Genomic DNA, 19,821 nt, shown 5'->3' on the forward strand with positions numbered 1-19,821 from the left:
TCTAAGGCATTGGAGCAGGACATAGCAAGTCGCCAGAGCAGCATCTCAGCCATGAAAGCTAAGGTGAAGACGTTTGTGGAGACGGCGGATCCCTCTGCCGCTGCGCTGCTGCAGTCTAAGATGGACACTCTCTCTCAGCGCTTCACTGATGCCTGTGACAAGCATAAGCAAACAGTTTCCCAGCTGGAGCAGCTGAAGGAAAAGGTGGAGCAGTTTGAGGAGGTCTCAGAGAAAGTCCAGCAGTTTGTCGTGAAGCGTTCACAAGATCTACACGAGACAGACGGGCCTGGGAAAACATTCAATGAACTGGCTCAGCTGACGCAGGTATCTATTCTGCTGAAGCTGCTCATGACCATAAATAGAGATAGCTGGTGTCTTTTAATAACGTTTATTTTGATGGAAAGTAACTAAGCACATTCACTCAAGCACTGTATTTAAGTGCAGCTCAGACATACTTGTTTTTTAATTGAGTATTTCCAGTTCTGCATTATACTTCGACTCTGATACAATTCAAAAGCAAATATCTTATTTGTCACTTACTGTTACAAGCTCAAACCCATCCTATGTTGTATCATATGCTATCTATATTACCCAGTAGTAAACAAAGTATCACCCAAAAGCAAAATGTTTGCTATCAGGTTGCAAAATGAATACATGATACGTCAAAAATGTTTTGCTGAATATACTTTTTAACTTTTGCTTGAGTAACAAATTGAATTCATGACTTTTAATGGTAATGGAGTATTTTTAGCGAGAGGATTTCAACGCTGTATTTCTTACACCCCTACGTTTCCATAAAAAACATGTGATTTTCTCCTGCAAAGAATGACAGACATTTCTAATCCCTCTGTAGAACACTAAAGCTGAGATGGCTGAGCATGAGAGTGATTTGGAGACGCTGCAGACTCTGTGCAAGGAGCTGTCTGAAATAAGCCCTGATGGAAACAAAGCCCAGATCCAGGGCAAGATGGACAATCTCTCAAATGTTTTTAACACCTTCAAAGACACTGTGAAAGAAAAGTAAGTTGTGTGACAGTGGAGGGAAAAATAGAGTTTTTGCTCTTAACATTTATGATCCTTTTCTTTAGAAGTTATGTTTTTATAAATGACAGAATGATGCGTGATATGGCTGATTCTTGTCTCCTACAGGGAAGAGGAGGTGTCTTCCTGTCAGGATCAGCTAGGAGAGTTCAGATCTTCAGCTAGCGTTCTCACCAAGTGGCTGGAGCAGACCAATGAGGAAGTACCAGCGGTTCAGCCGACCGGCAGTGTGAAGAGTCTGGAGAAGGACCTGCAGATAGTCACCGTGAGTCTGGAGATAAAATCAAAGTCAACTTTAGAGACATTGTGTATATATTTTGTCTAACTGCACTCTAAGTGCTGGAAAATAAGCCATTGATGATACACTTTGTATTTGGCACGGTAGAGGAGTCCTGTTTTTCCAAAAGATAGATGGTGAGTGTGTTAAAATAGATCATAGTCTTATCCTCCCTAAATTCTCCTCCATCTCAACCTGTTTTCTCTGCCAACTAATGACAGGTGGATGGTGTGTGTTTACACAGACATATCAGGGAGTGAAACACTATGTTGTCCAGGACCTTTTGCATCACGAGGTGTTGCAAGAAAGATCACAGAAGTAGATCCTGAAAGGCAACATGTAGAAACAAATCCAGAAGCAATCAGTTTTTCCAGAGGAAGTTTTTCATGTAGAGAAACCTTAAGAGACAAATGAAAAAATGATATTGTGTTCTTCTTCTAAGTGTTTCCCCATTGTGTTTAAGACTTAAAAAGGTGAGGATAAAAAAGGTATAGCCAGAATACTCTTGCTATGTTCATAAAGTATTGCTTTCGTCAGAAAAAAAAATTTCTAGGTCACTTTTCATCACGATTAATTTAATTTGTATGAGAAAGTAACCACCCGATATATATGTTTTGTTTTAAAACTCACCTGGTAGAAAGCATGTTTTTAGTCCTATTGCGATCACATGGTGATCACATGACTTCAGTCCCATGTGCCCAAAACTAGTATTACAACAACAAACACTATAAATGCTGCCAGGCCTTTAAGTAACCATAGAAATGATCTTCGTGAAACCTTTTTTTTCCCATACATGTACATTTTCACACATCACGTTTTGCTTTATGTGTTATGAATGCCAGGACCTATAACCTTTATCTGTGTGATTACTCAGGGATTATTAGATGAGTGGACGTCCAAAGACCCAGCTGTCCAGGACCTGAACAGTAAAGGATCAGCGCTCTGCAGCCTCATGTCTTTACTCACATCCCCCGCCAAGACAAAGACCCCTAACAAGTCAGGTAAACATCCGCACACTTCCCCTCATTTGTTTGGATCATACAGTGGAATGGGAAGCATGGTGTTCGGGTGCATTTCTGTGGACTGTTCTCACTAACCATTAGGGATCATGGAAAGATCTTGTGCCAACTATCCCAGACAGTCTGCCTTTTCTTTACTTAAGCTTTGTCTTGTGTCTTTGCATCAGCTCTTACTAATGGTGGTGGTCCAGCGAGCCATTCCTACCTAACCAATAAAGGTAATCAAGTGTGTGTGTTTTGATGCTGTTGTGTAAATATATTCGTTGTAGTGTGCTGTGTTGGTATTATGGCTGGTTTTCAAAATGGCTGCGGTGGCTCTACTGTATACCCAACCAATAGCAGCTCTTGACGATCACTGTTGCAGTTTGTTCAAATATGAATGAATGAATGATAAAGGGAGTATATGGGTATTTATGTAATGTCCCATTTAAACAAATAGGCCTCAGCCACAGGGTCTGAGTTATATACATTTTCCATTGAGTGTTTTCAAAATAATTTAAAGTAGGGCTGCTCGATTATGGCAAAAATCATAATCTCGATTATTCGGGTCAATAATTGATATCACGATTATTAAAAACGATTTACTTTGAAAACATCAATTTATTGGAGAATTTTTTTTTGAACAGTATGTTTTTAACAGTTGATTACCCTGAACTTTAAGTATAATTCAACTGAAAAAGCAATAAAAAAAAAATCATAAAAAAGTAATAATAAAAAAAATTGTTTTATTTCGATTACGTTGGTTTCGTAATCGTTGAAAGCCATTATCGTAATTGCGATTAAAATACGATTAATTGAACAGCCCTAATTTAAAGGCCCAAACACGCATATGGAGGACATACGATTAGATGTAAACCAGATTCATTGGGTCTCAGGCAATACCATTTAGAATCCTATTTATAGCTCTTATACTTTTTCAATGAGGCTGGTATCACAAGCACATGATGAAACTCACTTTAAACTGTTGTCTGATGTCCTCAGAGCTGATGGTAATTCAGCAGAACATGTCATTCGTCAATGACGGATACGCAAGCCTCGGGGTAACGCTGAAGAGTCGGGCAGCAGATCTGAGTAGTTCAGTTCAGGAGGTGAAAGAGGCCAAAGAGGAGACGGACAACATGATGACATGGCTGAAGGACATGAAAAAGACTGCAGCGTCCTGGAACAAAGCAGCCACAGAGAAAGACTCTGTGAGAACACAGCTCGAACAGCAGAAGGTAGAGTCTTGTTGTCTTTAAACAGCTGTTCTATTATGTGCTGAAACAGCACGCGACCCTCAATGACATTGTTTGTTCTGCGTGGAATGATAATCATATGACACTCTAGTTTAAAATCACAGGATTCAGCATTCATAATTTGTGTTATTTTCACAGGCATTCGAGGAGGGCATGAAGCAAAAGCAGGAGCAGTTTCAGAAGCTCAGAGAAACGCTCCTTAACTTGATTAAGACTCATCCAAACTCCCCTGAGGCGGCAAAATGGAAGCAGATGCTCGCTGAAATAGGTATGATTCAAGGTGTTGTCTCCAGATGGCCCTGGGTCATTTCTGTCACTGAAACCGAGTATCCTGCAGACAAAAAATGTATCTCATTCCAGCACTGGCCTTTAAGTACAAGCATTTATAAATCGATATATATGGGATGTTAGACCAGCTATGTTACTAGTGTTCATCTAATCGTCTACCCATCATGAGCAGTGTACTGAATGTCTCTCAGTTCCTTCTTTAGTCAAATTAACACATGTTTGGTGCCAGGTCCTGCGTAGTGGGAGGTTTGTAGGGAGCACAGCAGGACTGTTTAAAAAAAGGTGTTTTATGCTGACTAATGCAGACTTGTGTGAATTTCCTGCCCCCCTGCTCAGATGCTGCCTGGGCAGATATCAGCGGCACTGTAGAGGAGAGGAAGCAGCACCTGGAGCAGTCCAACAAGAACCTGGACATCTTCCAAACAACTCAGCTGCAGCTTGGTCAGTGGCTTTCGGAGAAAGAGCTGATGATGAGTGTCCTCGGACCCCTCTCGATCGACCCAAATATGCTCAAAATGCAGAAGCAACAAGTTCAGGTAAGCTTTGGCATGCCTGGTTGAATAATTGGTTAGGATGTTTTGGAGTGGGGTTGTAAGAGTTACTTATTATAATGTTTCCTTTTAAGAAATGTTCATCTTGTATCTTCTGTTGCCCCCCCAGATCCTCCAGAACGAATTTAAGAGCCGCAAACCCCAATATGAGAAACTGGAGGAAGCTGCCTCTTCCATCCTGAGCTCCTCGGGAAACCAGGACCCCTCCGGGGGGAAGCTGGTGAGGGAGCAGCTCTCTGCCGTCACCCAGAAGTGGCAGGGCATCACGGGACAGCTGGACCAGCGAGACAGCCTCATCGACCAGGCGGCGGTGAGGACAGGGCAGTTCCAGGACTTACTGAGGAGTGTCGGTCAGACTGCCACTCAGCTGGAGAATCAGCTCACCAACCATCAGGGCCACAGCACCCAGCCGGACGCTGTGAAGAAGCAGTTGGAGGATGTCCATAACATCTCGGCTCAGCTGAGAGAGGAGAGGAAGAAGCTGAAGGAGGCGGAGGCCATCAACGTAGAGCTCACAGCGATGGTGACGGAGGACTACCTCAAAGCAGACTTGGCCAGACAGCTAGAGAATGTCAGCAAACCTTTCAAAGAGCTGGAAGAGAAAGCAGGTTGGCCTTTCAACTTAACCTAAGTGTTGTAATGTTTGGAGAGAAATAAACATTCTCTTTGTGTTGAGTCACACTACAATATATTTATACTATGACCCAAGAGGCTAACAATCACTATCACTCTTTTAAACTCTGGCTTTTTTGTCATTTTTTTTACAATGAATTTTAAATTTGGTGTCTTATATCATTATACATTTATCCGACATGTAGAATGCTGTATGTACTAATTGCTGCACTTCCTCTCTTGTAGCGAAACGGATCGAGCAGCTCAACTCCACCTTTGCCAGCTCTCAGCAGTTCCATCAGACCTCTAAAGACTTCCAGTCATGGCTGGGTGAGAAGCTCCAGGAACAGTCTAAGCCGAAGCCCATCTCTGCCAAGGCGGAAGTCCTGCAACAGGCCCTGGAGGAGCATAGCAAACTCCAGAGAACTCTCGGGGAACACGACAAAGCTTATAACACAATCCACGGGGAAGGAGAGACGCTCCTGCAGAAAATTGACGGTGCAGAAAAGTTGGCTTTACAAGGGCAGCTCACTACACTGTCGTCCGACTGGGAGGAGGTGAAGAAGAGCTCTGTGGAGCAAGCTGGCAAACTCCAGACCGCTCTGCAGAAATCTCTGAAGTATCAGGAGCATGCAGAGAAGCTCAGCTCCTGGATTCAAGAGTGTGAAGCCAGCGAGGGCCGAGTCAAACTCACTGTTGATCCGGTTGATGTGGAGAGCTGCATTTCTCAGGTGAAGGCTCTCCAGAAAGATGTGGACAAGCACAGGGGCATGGTGGAGCAGCTCAACGCGGCCGCTGATAGTCTTCTTGAGGTGGCCAACGCAGACACTGAAGCAATCGGAGAGGAGAAGGCTAGCATTGGCAAACGAGTGGATAATGTAGTGGAAGGTCTCCAGAACAAAAGGGAATCCTTGGAGAAGATCTCACATACAGTTAAGGAATTCAACGACACCTACAAAGAGGCAAAGGGTCAGCTGGAGGGGGCTCAGAAGCAAGTGGATTCTTATGAATCACAGGGAGTGCAGGCACACAGCAACAAGAACCTGACCAACATTAAAGCCCAACATAAGAGTTTAGAGGCCGCGCAGAACCAGGTGGAGCACCTGAAGGCGTTGGCCAAGGACCTTGTTGTTGGTGTCCCAGATGCTGACGGAGTGACAGACCTCTTACTGCAGGCTGACAGCATGGATAAAGACTACGGCTCACTTAATAAGAAACTAGAGGAGACGTGCCAGGTGTTGGAGGGCAAACTGCAGGGAATTGGGCAGTTCCAAAACCGCATCCGGGAGATGTTCACCTCTTTCACGGACCTGGACGACGAACTGGACAGCATGGCTCCTGTGGATCTCCACTTGGCCACTCTTAAAGAACAGCAGGACAGCATTCAGAGCTTCGTTGCGAAGCTGCAAGAGCTGATGGCCAACACGGCCAACGCTGGAGACAGCTGTAAGAAGATGATGGAGACTGAAAGCTCGCCCGACCTGTTGGGCCTGAAGAGAGATCTGGATGCTCTGAGTAAGCAGTGTGGCAAGCTGCTGGACAGGGCCAAAGGTCGAGGGGTGCAGGTGCAGAGCACGCTCACCAAACTGGAGGAGCTGTACGGGAAACTCCACCAAGCAGACAGTAAACTGAGCGGTGCTGTGGGCAAGGAGGCGGCCCAGGAGGCGGTCGGCATGGAGACGGATGGCATCAACCAACAGCTGGAGGCCTTTAAGGTATGGCTTTCCCAATTACTTTTGTTTTTTATGATGATGGAACTTACAGCAGCAGGTACCCTTATTTCTGTTTATATGCATAAATTATTTTCCTTTATAGAATAAGGCTTAGGGCTTTTTGTTAATCTGGAAACAGTCCAAAAACACAACATATTGAATTTACTGTTCTAAAAGCAGCCCTTTATTACATTTACAGTGCTTAGATAAGAGAATGTTTACATTTTATTCTAACAAAATGACATAAACCATTAATAAGTTATCAATATAGTAATGGAATTATTTCTTTAGTCCTCCAATCAATCGATTAAGGAACACATCTAATTAGTTTATATACATATAAACCAACAACAGCTATTCGACAGCGATTAAAGGAGATCATTAAAGATAATTTGCAGATTCTTTAGGTTTTTAAGGGTAATGTTGGAAAACAGGAAATAATGTTTTTCGCAGTATAGTTCAATAAGGCAGAACATATTACACAACCATTATTATTAACTCTGGTTAAGGCCTTTTTTGTATCCGACCAATCTCACAAATGTCCCCTTTGTTATTTAAAAAAGCATGTGTTGTTTTTATTTCTACCAAGATCACTGGGCTTAAAACTGTATTCTCTCCTTGGTTCCCACACAGTATATTTGAACATTTGATATTTAAGAAGCTATCTATCCCAACACACCTTGCATTGGGGCAGATTATCCTCAGGCTCTTCTCTGAGCAGCACACACGCAAAGCAATCCTCCGGGGACTGCCGGTTCATTAAGGGCATCTGGTGTTAACAAAAGAGCTCATGTGCAGTGATGGGGCAGGAGGGATGCACCCTCGCAGCCAGGTGGTCACCAGCAGGGCCTCACTTGATTCAATGATCCCATTAGAGGAGCTGGGCCTGCCTCCTGATCTCTTCACATTGATAGTGTTGTTGTTTTCAGCCTGAACACTCACTGCCTGATATTTTCTGGGGCTCTAAGCTCAGAGTAGCCTGGTGTTCATTTTGATATAGACACCACTTAGTATAGTGATGGTTGGGTTACCATGACTACAAAACCTTATTGTTTACTGCTGGGTTAAGGTTTGACTTAATATTTAATTGAGTCAAAAATGCTCTAGATTATTCCTTTAGGCTAATTAATATTGTACAACAACTGTTTGTATACAAATGTACTTTTAGGTAATGCTATATTTAGTATTACAGACATACCACACCATTTATAATTGTCCTAATGACCTGTTTTTAATTCCTCTGACACTCCATGTTATCTTTAACATTTTAGTTAACAACAACAAGGGGTGGCCATTAGCAAGCTTTACAGACAGATGCAAACAGGTTTTAAAAGCCTTTCAATTCCTGGAGAGTTTTCCTAAAGAGGATTAACCTATATTCAGAGGTGACATTATGAAACACATCTTCATTTGTAGTATTAGATATTATTACAATAAAACAATGTAAAAGCCGTGGGTAGTCAAATGACACAGATTTGTGCTAAGATATAGGTCAGGGGATTTTTCTTGTAATTACGGGGGTGCTTCACTTAGGCAGGAGGGTGATCTCCAGTTGAGATACATGGATTAAAATATCGTGGGGGTAGGCGGTTTTATTTTATTGTGTGGAATTTGGTTTAGGCCTCGCAGGGAAACTATTAAAGGGGTGATTGATTCAAAGAGTTGCTAGCAGCATTGTCATGGTGCATGTTTCTACCCCCTCTTTGTCCTGTCACCAGGCCGGGTTGAGAGGGTATATACAGCCTCAGCTGCTCGTGGAAAACCCCCATTGTACTAATTTACCAACAAGAGCAGTATCGGAACGTTGGTTGTTTCATATATAGCTGCAACATTAGGTCATTAATATGTCATATTCTGTTATATGTTCAGTGGATCAGGCTCTTAGTTCTGTAGGTAAGTGGACTTTATTGGCAGCTGTTGAGAACGAAATAAACAGAGAAAGACAGCTCTTGGATTCCTCTCTTTTATGTGCTGTTACCATTTTAGGTCAAGTTTTGAAAGAGAGAGCCTGACTTCATGTGTTTACTCTTGTTTTCACTTGAGATTCGCAGGAGCACGCCTGAGGGAGTCCTGGCCAATGTATATCTTTACATGAACCTTAAAGGGCAGCTCTGGTGACTCAACCCCTGGGGGTTGGCGTCCCTTCTTTCAGACATTACATCGTTGTCTCTTACAAGTTCGGGAAGGAGTTTCTAGCATCCGAATCATACTCTAGCTAACCCATTCATTGACGCTAAAGAGGGCAACAAGGGTCATCGTGACCATGTAGTACCGCTGACTCACTGCCACTGATACACTCTTACAGTAAAACGTGAAACTTCTGAAGGACAGTTGCCCTTCAAGTCGAATTTAAGTTGTTTTGATGTAAAGCAGCACGTTTTAATTAATGAAAGGGTTCTAGTCTTTTTCCCCAAAGTAGGCCTACATCCTAAGTGATTAACCGACATCTAGATCTTCAGATGATCAGCCGACTATTTAGTTAATACAATGTATCAGCCTGCTTTGTTTGGTGGATAACAACTGAATTAACCTAAAGTATTATCTACTTGTCTGTAAAAAAATATTTCTACGTTTTTGGTTCCAGCTTCCAGCGTATTTGAACTCTTTTGTGGTTCATCATTTCTGTAAAGTTCAGAAAGTATCAAATATATTTTGGGGACAAAGGGACCCCAAAGAGAAAAATGATAATTTGTGTTCAGACATTTAAATGCCTGCAAATGAAAGAATGATGCAGGTTTCAGTGACCGAACATCCCTTTTTCAGATCCAGATCTTAACTGCTAATTTAGCACTGCCAGTGTCCTCTATCCATCTCCTCTCATGCGTGCAGAGCTGGACAAAGCGGTTGGGTTTGTTCAGCTCTTTACTGATCTGCTATGGTGAAGACAATCCAGGAAACAAAAATGACTTCCTTTCACTATCTCCCCTGTTCTCCTTTCTTCTCCTGCCCCGGTCACTGGACATAAAAAGCGCCTTCATGCACTTGGCAGAGCTGTCGGTGTTAAATTACCTGGGACCTGTGCCTCCCTCAGCATTCCACAGTAATTAACAATATCTGCAGGGTCCACAGCAACCGTCCACAAGAGGAAAACAGAGGGCCAAGAGAGAAAAAAGGAAAAATGTGTATCTATTTCAGAAGAGTGTGATGTCATCAGAGTGGGAGCTGCTGCTGCCTGCTGGTCTAGGTTTTTTTTGTTTTTTTTAAGTAAAAGAAATCTGGTGCGTATCACTTCCCCTCCCCATTCCCTCATTCACTGAAAGAAAAGTGCGTGATTGTGTCAGGATGCAGAAGATGGCTTAGAAGTGATGTAATACGGGCCATGCTGACATAAGGGGGAATTAGAAAGGAGGAGAAAAAAAGGGTCATGTGTCCACCAATCAACATGTGCCGGAGCGGCTCTCAGCACAAATGGAGTTGTGGCAGATGTTGTCTGAATAATGAGCGGGGGCGGGGCATGAAACCCTCTGCCAGGAGGGTGTCTGTCATTGCGAGGGAGCGATGAGGGAGAAAGGGCAGGCTTTTTTGTTTATCCAGGAGTACCAGCTCCCCTCAGAACTGCCCACAGTTTTACGTAGAGCCTGCTGGATTTGCCTGTGGATATTTTCACTTTGCACTGAAGATTTTCCCCAAGCTCTCGTGGATGCTGTGAGGATTTCAGGGGGAAAGAAGCACTTTGGACCAGAGGAATAATGATTAAGATTTGGCAATGCACGTAGAAGAGCCTAAAGGAATATTCTCGGGATAAGTAACTGTGTGGAAAGACTGGATTTGTATTCCTAATACGGAGTATGAAGCTGCTATACAGTCCTAGCATTTGTTTGGGATTTTTTATATTGTTTGACTTATTTGTATTTCTAAAGCCTTTATTTGAATTTTTTTTGGATCAACTTCTTTGTGTTAAAATGAAATCTCCACAAGCAACTGTAGATTTGATCTTTAACAAGACAAGTGGAAACGTTTGATATTTATTTGTTAACCATCGAAAAGAGGAGGACAGTTATCATTTTGTACACAGTTGCTTCTTTTGTAAATGAGTGAAATTGTGTTTCTTTTTAAATTACACATTTTGCACAAGATATACCTCAAAGGATTTCACCTCATCCTTAATCTTATTTTATAGTGAGTATTAACAATTGTGTTAGCATGGGCAAACCGCTGAGCAGACCAGATTGCCTCAGACAAAACCCTTCCTGTGTGGGGAAGGGGGAGGAGGAGGACCTGAACATCGATGACTGCTATGTGCCCCAGAGGTCCATTTATGACACTGTCCGGCTCAACGAGCAGATAGACTCGGGCTCTAAGGGCAGCCTTTCCTCCAGGCACTTCACGGGCACCCTACCTTACACTCAACGCACGTTAGACTTTAGCAACTTGTGTGGAAATGGAGCCCTTTCTGCTTCTAGCTCATTTGAGCTCCGAACCCGCAAACCTGCCATCCCCGACCAACGTGGAGTCTTTGATGGAGTGAAGCTCAATGGGCACATAAGCAGGGCGACTGACACAGTGCTACCTAAGACACGTCCAGGAGAGAAGAAGGATCACCCGCATCAGCGACGCTCATGGAGGACTTTTGCCCCAACTAACTTGGGGGAGTATGCAAGCCGCAGTGGGACCCTGTGCTCGGGGAGTGTGGATAGGCCGGGGTTGATCAATGGCAGGAGAGGGCAGAGTATGACCAGCTCACTGACATCTGAAGAGGACTCGGGTCTGTACAGCCCAACTGTGGAAAGAGAGAGACATGCTCATAGGTCCCACAAGAGAGTGGGCCCCGGCACAAGGAGCCTCTCGTCTTCAGAGGCAATGCACATGTCTGGGGACCTAAGAGCTGGAAGATCGCTGAGCTCGGGGCAGGGGGAGTTCCCGTTCTCACCGGTAAGGGACAATCGGTCTCTTTATCACAGCAGCAGCTTGGTGCAGGGGCTGCGGCAAACAGAATCAGGTGTGGTGGATCTAAATGTAAAGGATACCCTGAGCAATGGAGAATACAAATACTCCACGGGGTCAGCCTCTAGGACCCAAAACGACAGCTCCGGATGGCGCTCGAGGACTTTAACAGACTATGATGAGCTGTCCACTGCTGAGTTGTTGGAGGATGTGTCACCTCAGGAGGACTGTGAGTTGGTCAGTGTGGTGGTGACACAGCCTGAGACGCACGGAAACTCTGTAACTCTACCCGTAGAGAGCTGCCAGCAGGCGAAACCATGTGCCGTTGAGCAAGGAGCGTCCAAGTACAACATGGAGGACCTGGAGGAGTTTCTGCAATCAGTCGAGGCCTGTCTGCCGAAAGGTTTACAGACGTTCCAGCACGCAGGGGAGCAGGAGATAGAGGCCTTACTGAATGCCATCGCTGCTTGTCCTGAAATGAACCCTATGGGTTTTTTCTCCCCACAGGTGCACAAAAATACCCTTCATTTCTTTGTTCATTAGCTGGTTGCACATGTTTTTACTAAATGTTTTGCTTCTTTGATGGTGTTTTCCCGGTTGCTGGCTATAACTTTTTGTTATATGTGATGACATGATTAGTAAAATAGGTTTTAAATTACAAAAGTTCAAGACAAGATCTGAATTGATTGTTCACAGGGAAAATGTACTTCCTGCAGAAAGCAAAACAAATAAATGATGCAGATGGATTTCGTTATAATGAAAAATGGAAGAAAAATGTAAATATCTACATATATACTCTATTTACACCTTTCCCTTTTAACTTATATCTCCTCCTTACTAGCTTACCCTTGCAGCCTATCAATGGGATTGTGCACAGCTGTGCCTTTACTTGTTAACTCTCCTTTTCTAGAAGCTGCTGACTGGTTTAGAGAGTTGTTTATGTCAGCTGGATTTTTAACAACAAACCTGAATTCCTGGTGTCAATTGAATTTGTATCCCCCTATAATATCAAGATCAAAGTCATCTTTCTGTAAATTGAAAGAATCAGCTATTTAATTGGTCTTGTTCTGAAAATCAAGTAAAACTAATGTGTCATTAGTTCTCTGTGCTTTGAAACTGGAACAGTAATCCAGTCATTTCCATGAACCTCCAAGTAAGACTAAACTCCTCGTAATTTGAGTGCTTATAACATATATATTCGTATTTGTTCCATTTGTCTTTAGGCTTTCCAGAAAGACGACATTGATCCATTGCAGACGCAGCTTCAGGACATCAGCTCTCTCGGCCACAGCCTGATACAAAACGCTGCTAAAGGCACGAGCACCAAGAAGCTTGAGGATGACCTGGATGGAGTCAACACAAAGTGGAATACCCTCAATAAAAAGGTTATTTGTTTAATACAACCGGTCTGACTGGTTGTTCTTTGCTTTTGAAAAGTGGTCATTAGTGAAACTATAGAGAGATATTGTCAATGTAATGAGTCATCTGTTTTTGTTGTTGTAGTCTTATCCTTTGAGTACTAGGTGCAGTTTTCAGTTGGCTTTAACAAAGGTGTAATCTTTATTTACCATGTGGTCTGCAGATCGCTGAACGTTCAGCCCAGCTGCATGAAGCCCTGCTGCATTGTGGACGGTTCCAGGATGCCCTGGAATCACTGCTCAGCTGGTTAACCGACACCGAAGAGCTTATGGCCAATCAGAAACCTCCATCTGCAGAATTCAAAGTGGTCAAGGCACAGATACAAGAGCAGAAAGTAAGCTGGTATTATTACGCGGTACAAATGCATAAAGCCATAACACCACAGTTACACTTCTGTTTAATCGTTCCACTTCAACACCAGAAAATCCATACAGCATTATGACTCTGCCATCCATCTCATTTAATTGACACCCATTGTTGAACAAAAGTGTGGTAAACAAAGCTGTTGGCTTAATGGACACTTAATCTGTGCCCGTTACATTTACTGTTTTTCACCACCAAGCAATGCCAGAGCTAGTTAAAGGCACCCAATAACTCTCCTCCTTTGTCTCCCTTTGACAGCTCCTACAGAGACTGCTGGATGACAGAAAACCAACAGTGGAGCTGATAAAGAAAGAGGGAGAGAAGGTTGCACAACTGGCAGAGTCTGTGGATAAAGAAAAGGTTGGAAAGGAGATTGAATGCCTTGCACAGCGGTGGGACAGTCTGCTCAAGAAGGCTGAAAACAGGTCTGTATAAAACACATGTAACCGTTTAATTTGCGTCACAGTTAAATGTTGCTAATTAAGGACTTAACACATTGTAATGCTTCCCCTGTTTTCCGGCTTTGTGCTAAGCTAGCTGGCTGCTGGTGTCAACTTTTGCCACTGTAGAATGTAGCCTGTATAAATGGAAGTGATATGTATTTTCTTGAACAACTCTCTGCAAGACAATTCAAAAAAATTTATTTCCAGAAATGTCAAAGGTTGCTAATGAAACAACCTAAATTAAATAGTAAAGTCTTGCCCTTTTATTAACCTGGGTTTTGCCTTCGTTTAAATCTGGGTATATTTAAAAGTACGGTATGTGAAACTCCAACTAAAAGTAGACCTACCTTACCTTTCTCTCAGTTCAGAACATGGCTCTTACACGTTATTCATATGTAGATAACATTTCTTCATTAACTAATAATGGAATAAACTTGCCTGTCACTCTGTACATTACTTTCCTTTGCTCATGATTCATTGCCGTTACTGTTTTCATAAATGTTTCAGGCAAAAGCAACTGGAGAGCATCTTAGTGGTCACTCAGCAGTTCCACGAGACGCTGGAGCCCCTGAGCGAGTGGCTGGCGGCTACAGAGAAACACCTAGCCAACTCCGAACCCATCGGCACTGAGACGTCTAGGCTGGAAGACCAAATATCCCAGCATAAGGTAATATCATCATTTTCATCATTGCTTTTTGTTTTTATCATACAGTTGGTTTTGTTCAGCTGCATTTCATTTCCTTCATTTTGCACGTTGGTGCATTTCATTATTACCCATTCCGTTTTTTATATAATTTCAGTTGACCTCTTTTGTTTTTTCTGTTTGTGTCATATTTCTTTGGTTTGTTTCCCATCCCCTGTGGTTAGGCCTTAGAGGAGGAGATTATGAATCACAGTAAAGACCTATTACAGGCCATCAGTCTGGGTCAGATGCTCAAAGCTGTTAGCTCAGTGGACGAAAAGGAGTTTGTTCAGTCCAAACTGGACTCCACTCAGTCTGGTTACATAGAGCTCCAGGAGCGATGCAGGAGGAGGGCTGAGATGCTGCAGCAGGCTCTGGCCAACGCCCAGGTGTTCGGAGAGGACGAGGTGGCTCTCATGAACTGGCTGAATGAGGCGCACGGGAGGCTGAGTGAAGTGTCCGCGGAGGACTACAAAGTAGATGTTCTTGAAAAGCAGCTGGCAGAACAACGGGTATACACTCCTCTCCAGGCCACGCACTTTGTACTCCTTTCATTTAAGTTGCATCAATCACTTTATTGTTTGTGTGTTATCATTGCTTACAGTGGAACATTTATTTTCTCTCTCAATTAATTCCTAAAGTTGTGTTTTCCTTTGTTAGGCCCTACAAAGTGAGATTGAGTTGAGGAAGAAGAATGTTGACCAAGCCATCGCTAACGGGATGGAGCTTCTGAAGCAAACAACAGGCATGTTTGACTTTATGACTCCCTATCACAGTTCAAACAATTGTGTCTCTGTCCACTGTTGAACCGCTCTCTTAATAAGGTCAGACATCTTATGATGTGTATTAAAAAGCATTGGCCAGAGTTCTGAATGTTGAACTCTATTATAATCTATAATCTAATTTTCAGAAAGAACGGGCAGTTTCCTATTTGTGCAAGTTAATAACTTTCTTGGGGAAACGACTGTGCCTATCTGGCCACCTTTAGACAGTGCCAGACTAGCTTTTCCCCGCTTTTCCCAGTCTCTATGCTAAGCTAAGCTAACGGGTGCTGGCTCCAGCATGGACACTGCAAACCAGTCAGATATGTGTGCAGTATCAATCCAAAGTGAAAATGCCTTTCTGCCAAAAATTTCAAACTATTTGCTATCAGTCAGTCATTTTTGCATGTTACAAGTAAATATTGCATTTAAATTGTATGGCACTGACTACATTTATGAGTAATACTGCTTACCTGACTCTCATTGCTACTGCTCTATGTTCTGCAAAACTAACAGCATACTGTAGTTACCTATACTACAGCAGAAATACAAAACTCCTTGAATTAATATATAATAATTTACTCTCTATTTACAGGTGATGAGGTGGTTGTGATCCAAGGCAAACTGGATGGAATAAAAACAAAGTATGCTGAGATCAACTCAATGAGTGACAGCGTTTTGAAGACATTGGAGCGCGTTTCGAGTCTCTCTGCTAAGCTGCAGAACACCCATGAGGACTTGAGCTCCTGGCTGGAGAAGGTAGAGGCTGAGGTCAGCGCCTTTGCTGATGAGGAGCCCGTGGGCGAGCAGCTCATTCATGCACAAATAAGGCAGAAGGTAGGAGTTTCTACAATAACATTAAGAGAAAACACTGTCATTACTCCGTAAGCTTCTGTTCACTATGCTAAAGTTGGTGCTTTTTTATGTAATCTTATCCAGGCCTTGTTGAACGAGAGCAAAGACCAGAAACCTGTGATGGACAAGGTGAACGAGTTGAGCAGCTCTCTACTGGATCTGATCCCCTGGCACACCCGAGAGGCTCTGAACAAGCTGGTGACTGAGGACAATGAGCGGTACAGAGGCGTCTGTGACACCGTCACCCAGCAGGTGGACCAGATCAACGCTCAGATACTCAAGTCACAGCAGGTAAACCAGAGAAACCAATAAACAGATTTTCTCATTCTCGTTTTTTTTCAATTGAATGTAACCTTATTAGTCCTTGTTTAATGTTGACCTAATCGTTTTCAGCTTTGTAAAATATAAAGGTCTCTTTTCTGGTTTTTAGTTTGAACAGGCGGCTGACACTGAGCTCTCCTGGCTGACTGAAGCTGAGGGGAAGTTGCTGTCGATGGGCGAGATTAGGCTGGAGCAGGACCAAACCGCAGCCCAGCTCCAAGCACAGAAGGTCAGTCTATCAAACTGTGCATGTGTGTGTATGGATAGTCACAGCCTCCATTTGAACAAAGTACAGTAAACACAGCGGTTTGTTTTGTAAAGAAGTCCAGCCAAACTCACTCTACCGGTTTTCCAGATCTTCTCCATGGACATCATGAGGCACAAGGATGCAGTGGATGATATTGTGAAAACAGGAAAGGCCGTCATGAACAGTAAAGACCCAGAGGAGAAAGAAATGTTGATGGTATAAACACTTTACTTCCTATTTTAGAAGTGGGACGTTAATAATTAGTTAATACACAGTTCAAGGTGGTTGATATTAAAGGTTCTTGTTGATTCCGAAACAGGCCAGGACCCAGACTCTGTTGGAGAAGTACGGCACCGTCAGTCAGCTGAACTCGGAGCGCCTTCTTCAGCTGGAGCGCGCCCAGTCTCTGGCCAGTCAGTTCTGGGAGACCTATGAGGAGATGTGGCCGTGGCTTCAGGAAACTGTCAGCGCCTTCAGCAAGCTGCCTCGACCCTCCATTGAGTATGAAACGCTCAGGCAGCAGCAAGAGGAGCTCAGGGTAAGAAGCCGATACGAGCAACAGTTCAACACACATGATTGAGAAATAAAAAACTAAATATGTCTCCTGTTTATCCTCCCCAGCAAATGAGAGAGCTGATTTCTGAACATAAGCCCCACATCGACAAGATGAATAAGACAGGACCTCAGCTTCTTGAACTTAGCCCGGTGGAGGGAGTGCCCATCAGAGAGAAGTACACAGCGACTGACAAACTTTACACCAATCTCAAGGCTGACGTCAAGGACAGAGCGGCGGCTCTGGATGAAGCCACCTCCAAATCAACCCAGGTGAGGAGCAGTTCAATTACTTATATTTGTGTTGCTTTTATATATAAGATAAGCAAATGTACTTTCAATTTCACGTTATAATAAAGTTACAAAGTTTGACCAATAGGTTTTATTATAATGTCTTGTTGTACATTAATTGTATTTCTGTAACATGTTAGCTAAACATTGTCCCAGCTTTCTTCAGAGATGTTACAATATAAGGTTTTAATAACAAACTGAAGTACTTCGTCTCCTCGTCCTCCACCAGTTCCATGATAAAATAGAGCCAATGTTGGAATCCCTGGAACGGATCGCTGAGCGCCTGCGGCAGCCTCCATCCATCTCAGTGGAGGTGGAAAAGATCAGAGAGCAGATTACGGAAAACAAAGCTGTCTCTGTGGATTTGGAGAAACTGCAGCCCTCTTATGAGACACTGAAGCAGCGTGGCAAGGAGATGATTGCAAGATCTGAAGGAGCAGATAAGGATATCTCTGCCAAAGGTATGCATTTTTTTCCTCCATAACAGCCTATGGGATGAATGTAAGAGCCACAAAGACAAATAGTACAATAAACAGGTCAAAAGTTGGAAAAACATTGAGAATTACTGCACAACATCGCAGACCAAACCTATAATTCTCCTCCAATCAAAACATGCAAACTCCTTGGTTAAAATCCTTGACTCAAGATCTTAGCTTGAGTTTTGAGTCAGCATTTTTGTTTACTGAATTGCACAAAGCTTTCCTCCAGGTGTGACTTTAATGGGAATTCCATTAGTTTTAGTTGCAATAAAAAATCAAAGCAATAAACGGAGACCAAACTGTTTCTCATTAAATGTGTGTGTTCTCTCAGCTGTGCTCCCCAGCACTCAGCCGAGGAATACATGCTGATATCTGTGGTATTCTGTTAGTATCACATTTTTTATTTCATTCATTCATTTATTCTATATTCCTTTCCTGCCACACAAGTTGTACAAGACAAACTGGACCAGATGGTGTTCCTCTGGAGCGACATCCAGGCTCGACTGGAGGAGCGGGAGGTCAAGCTGCTGGATGTGATGGACCTGGCCGACAAGTTCTGGTGCGACCACTGCGCTCTCATCGCCACCATCAAAGACAGCCAGGACCTGCTGCGAGAGCTGGAGGAGCCCGGGGTCGATCCCTCTGTCGTCAAACAGCAGCAGGAGTTTGTGGAGGTAGACAGATCCTAGGAGTTAACCTGTTAAACCCGAGAGTACCCTAATCCGGGTCCGGCGTTTAGCTTTTTCACGAAACTGTGTCTCTCAGGGCTTCTTAATATTTAAAAACCTATTAATGTGTCATACTCACTTAACGGGTTAGAAACTCAGCTAACTGAAGATAAGAACCATTTTTACCAAAACAAAGCACAAGTCTCACAAGTAGCGTCTAAATAAGCCCTGAGCGAAAGAATGCTAACACACTTAGCACAGAACTCAAGGTAAAAATACCCTTATTACTTATCGTAACTACACATACATGATATCATATTAAAGCTGAGATTCCACAGATTATATTGGTTTCAGTATCATCACTGAGCGATCAGAACTCGCGACACGGGAAGCAAACACAGACATCACAACACGTAGCTTTACGGAGCATTCACGGGAGATCGTCTCACTTTAGCTGTTATTCTGATCAATGGCATTAAAACGATAAAAACGCTGCTCAAGGTTAATCCAATGGTTAATCCAATGTGTCTGTGGGTCACTTTTAAATGATTACTGATAATCCATCATTCCATTATTATGTCAAAAACGGAGATTTCATATTAGCTGCTAATGATAGCCACCAGAGTGTATCGCAGCTTCCGGTTCCGGGGCATTCTGGCTGCGCATTTCTCATTCACCAATGGGTAATGTTTAGATGGATTTTAGGAACTTCCCCTCGATTCTATTGGCTCTAACGGTTAAAAAGAGATGTCAATCATCAAAATCGACCGAGGGGGGCCAGAGCTATGGAAAATGCACCCAAATGACCCCAGAAGTGGTTTTCTTTTTCTAAATCTCTCTAAAAAGTTCAAATTTAACTTGTTTTGCATCAATCTTGATGCAGGATACTTATTATATGTTATAGTTTGGATTCCTAAAGCTTTTAGTCTACTATCCCGTCATTCAAGCGTGGTTTTCACTATAAGTTTATTTTTTTGGACGGACACTATAATTTAATTTTTTTTATTGTGTTCAATCTGAATTTACTTTAAAATAAAAACATCTATATTTATTCTGACACTTCTAAATCCAACTCACAGATGTAACCTTGCTTTGAGGAAAAAGATTATTAATATACCCCT

The 19,821-nt window shown here is 43.0% G+C and overlaps 1 protein-coding gene across 3 annotated transcripts in view; it reads left to right on the top strand.

Moving 5' to 3' along the window:
• dst (dystonin) overlaps positions 1 to 19,821 on the top strand; it is a 104,553-nt gene that overhangs the window by 63,502 nt on the left and 21,230 nt on the right. For all 3 annotated transcript variants that reach the window (XM_034100355.2, XM_034100356.2, XM_034100357.2), the window contains 24 exons: positions 7 to 324; positions 854 to 1,020; positions 1,150 to 1,306; positions 2,193 to 2,319; positions 2,505 to 2,555; positions 3,319 to 3,554; positions 3,711 to 3,840; positions 4,197 to 4,396; positions 4,521 to 5,019; positions 5,270 to 6,738; positions 12,843 to 13,004; positions 13,202 to 13,372; positions 13,660 to 13,826; positions 14,352 to 14,511; positions 14,712 to 15,038; positions 15,187 to 15,271; positions 15,883 to 16,124; positions 16,227 to 16,433; positions 16,573 to 16,692; positions 16,819 to 16,926; positions 17,030 to 17,248; positions 17,332 to 17,535; positions 17,783 to 18,014; positions 18,480 to 18,706. In XM_034100355.2, coding sequence (XP_033956246.1) covers positions 7 to 324; positions 854 to 1,020; positions 1,150 to 1,306; positions 2,193 to 2,319; positions 2,505 to 2,555; positions 3,319 to 3,554; positions 3,711 to 3,840; positions 4,197 to 4,396; positions 4,521 to 5,019; positions 5,270 to 6,738; positions 12,843 to 13,004; positions 13,202 to 13,372; positions 13,660 to 13,826; positions 14,352 to 14,511; positions 14,712 to 15,038; positions 15,187 to 15,271; positions 15,883 to 16,124; positions 16,227 to 16,433; positions 16,573 to 16,692; positions 16,819 to 16,926; positions 17,030 to 17,248; positions 17,332 to 17,535; positions 17,783 to 18,014; positions 18,480 to 18,706 — 5,985 coding nt within the window. The remainder of the gene's footprint in view (positions 1 to 6; positions 325 to 853; positions 1,021 to 1,149; positions 1,307 to 2,192; positions 2,320 to 2,504; positions 2,556 to 3,318; positions 3,555 to 3,710; positions 3,841 to 4,196; positions 4,397 to 4,520; positions 5,020 to 5,269; positions 6,739 to 12,842; positions 13,005 to 13,201; positions 13,373 to 13,659; positions 13,827 to 14,351; positions 14,512 to 14,711; positions 15,039 to 15,186; positions 15,272 to 15,882; positions 16,125 to 16,226; positions 16,434 to 16,572; positions 16,693 to 16,818; positions 16,927 to 17,029; positions 17,249 to 17,331; positions 17,536 to 17,782; positions 18,015 to 18,479; positions 18,707 to 19,821) is intronic.

Source organism: Pseudochaenichthys georgianus, chromosome 15 (genome assembly GCF_902827115.2).
Source record: "Pseudochaenichthys georgianus chromosome 15, fPseGeo1.2, whole genome shotgun sequence".
Lineage (NCBI taxonomy): Eukaryota > Metazoa > Chordata > Actinopteri > Perciformes > Channichthyidae > Pseudochaenichthys > Pseudochaenichthys georgianus.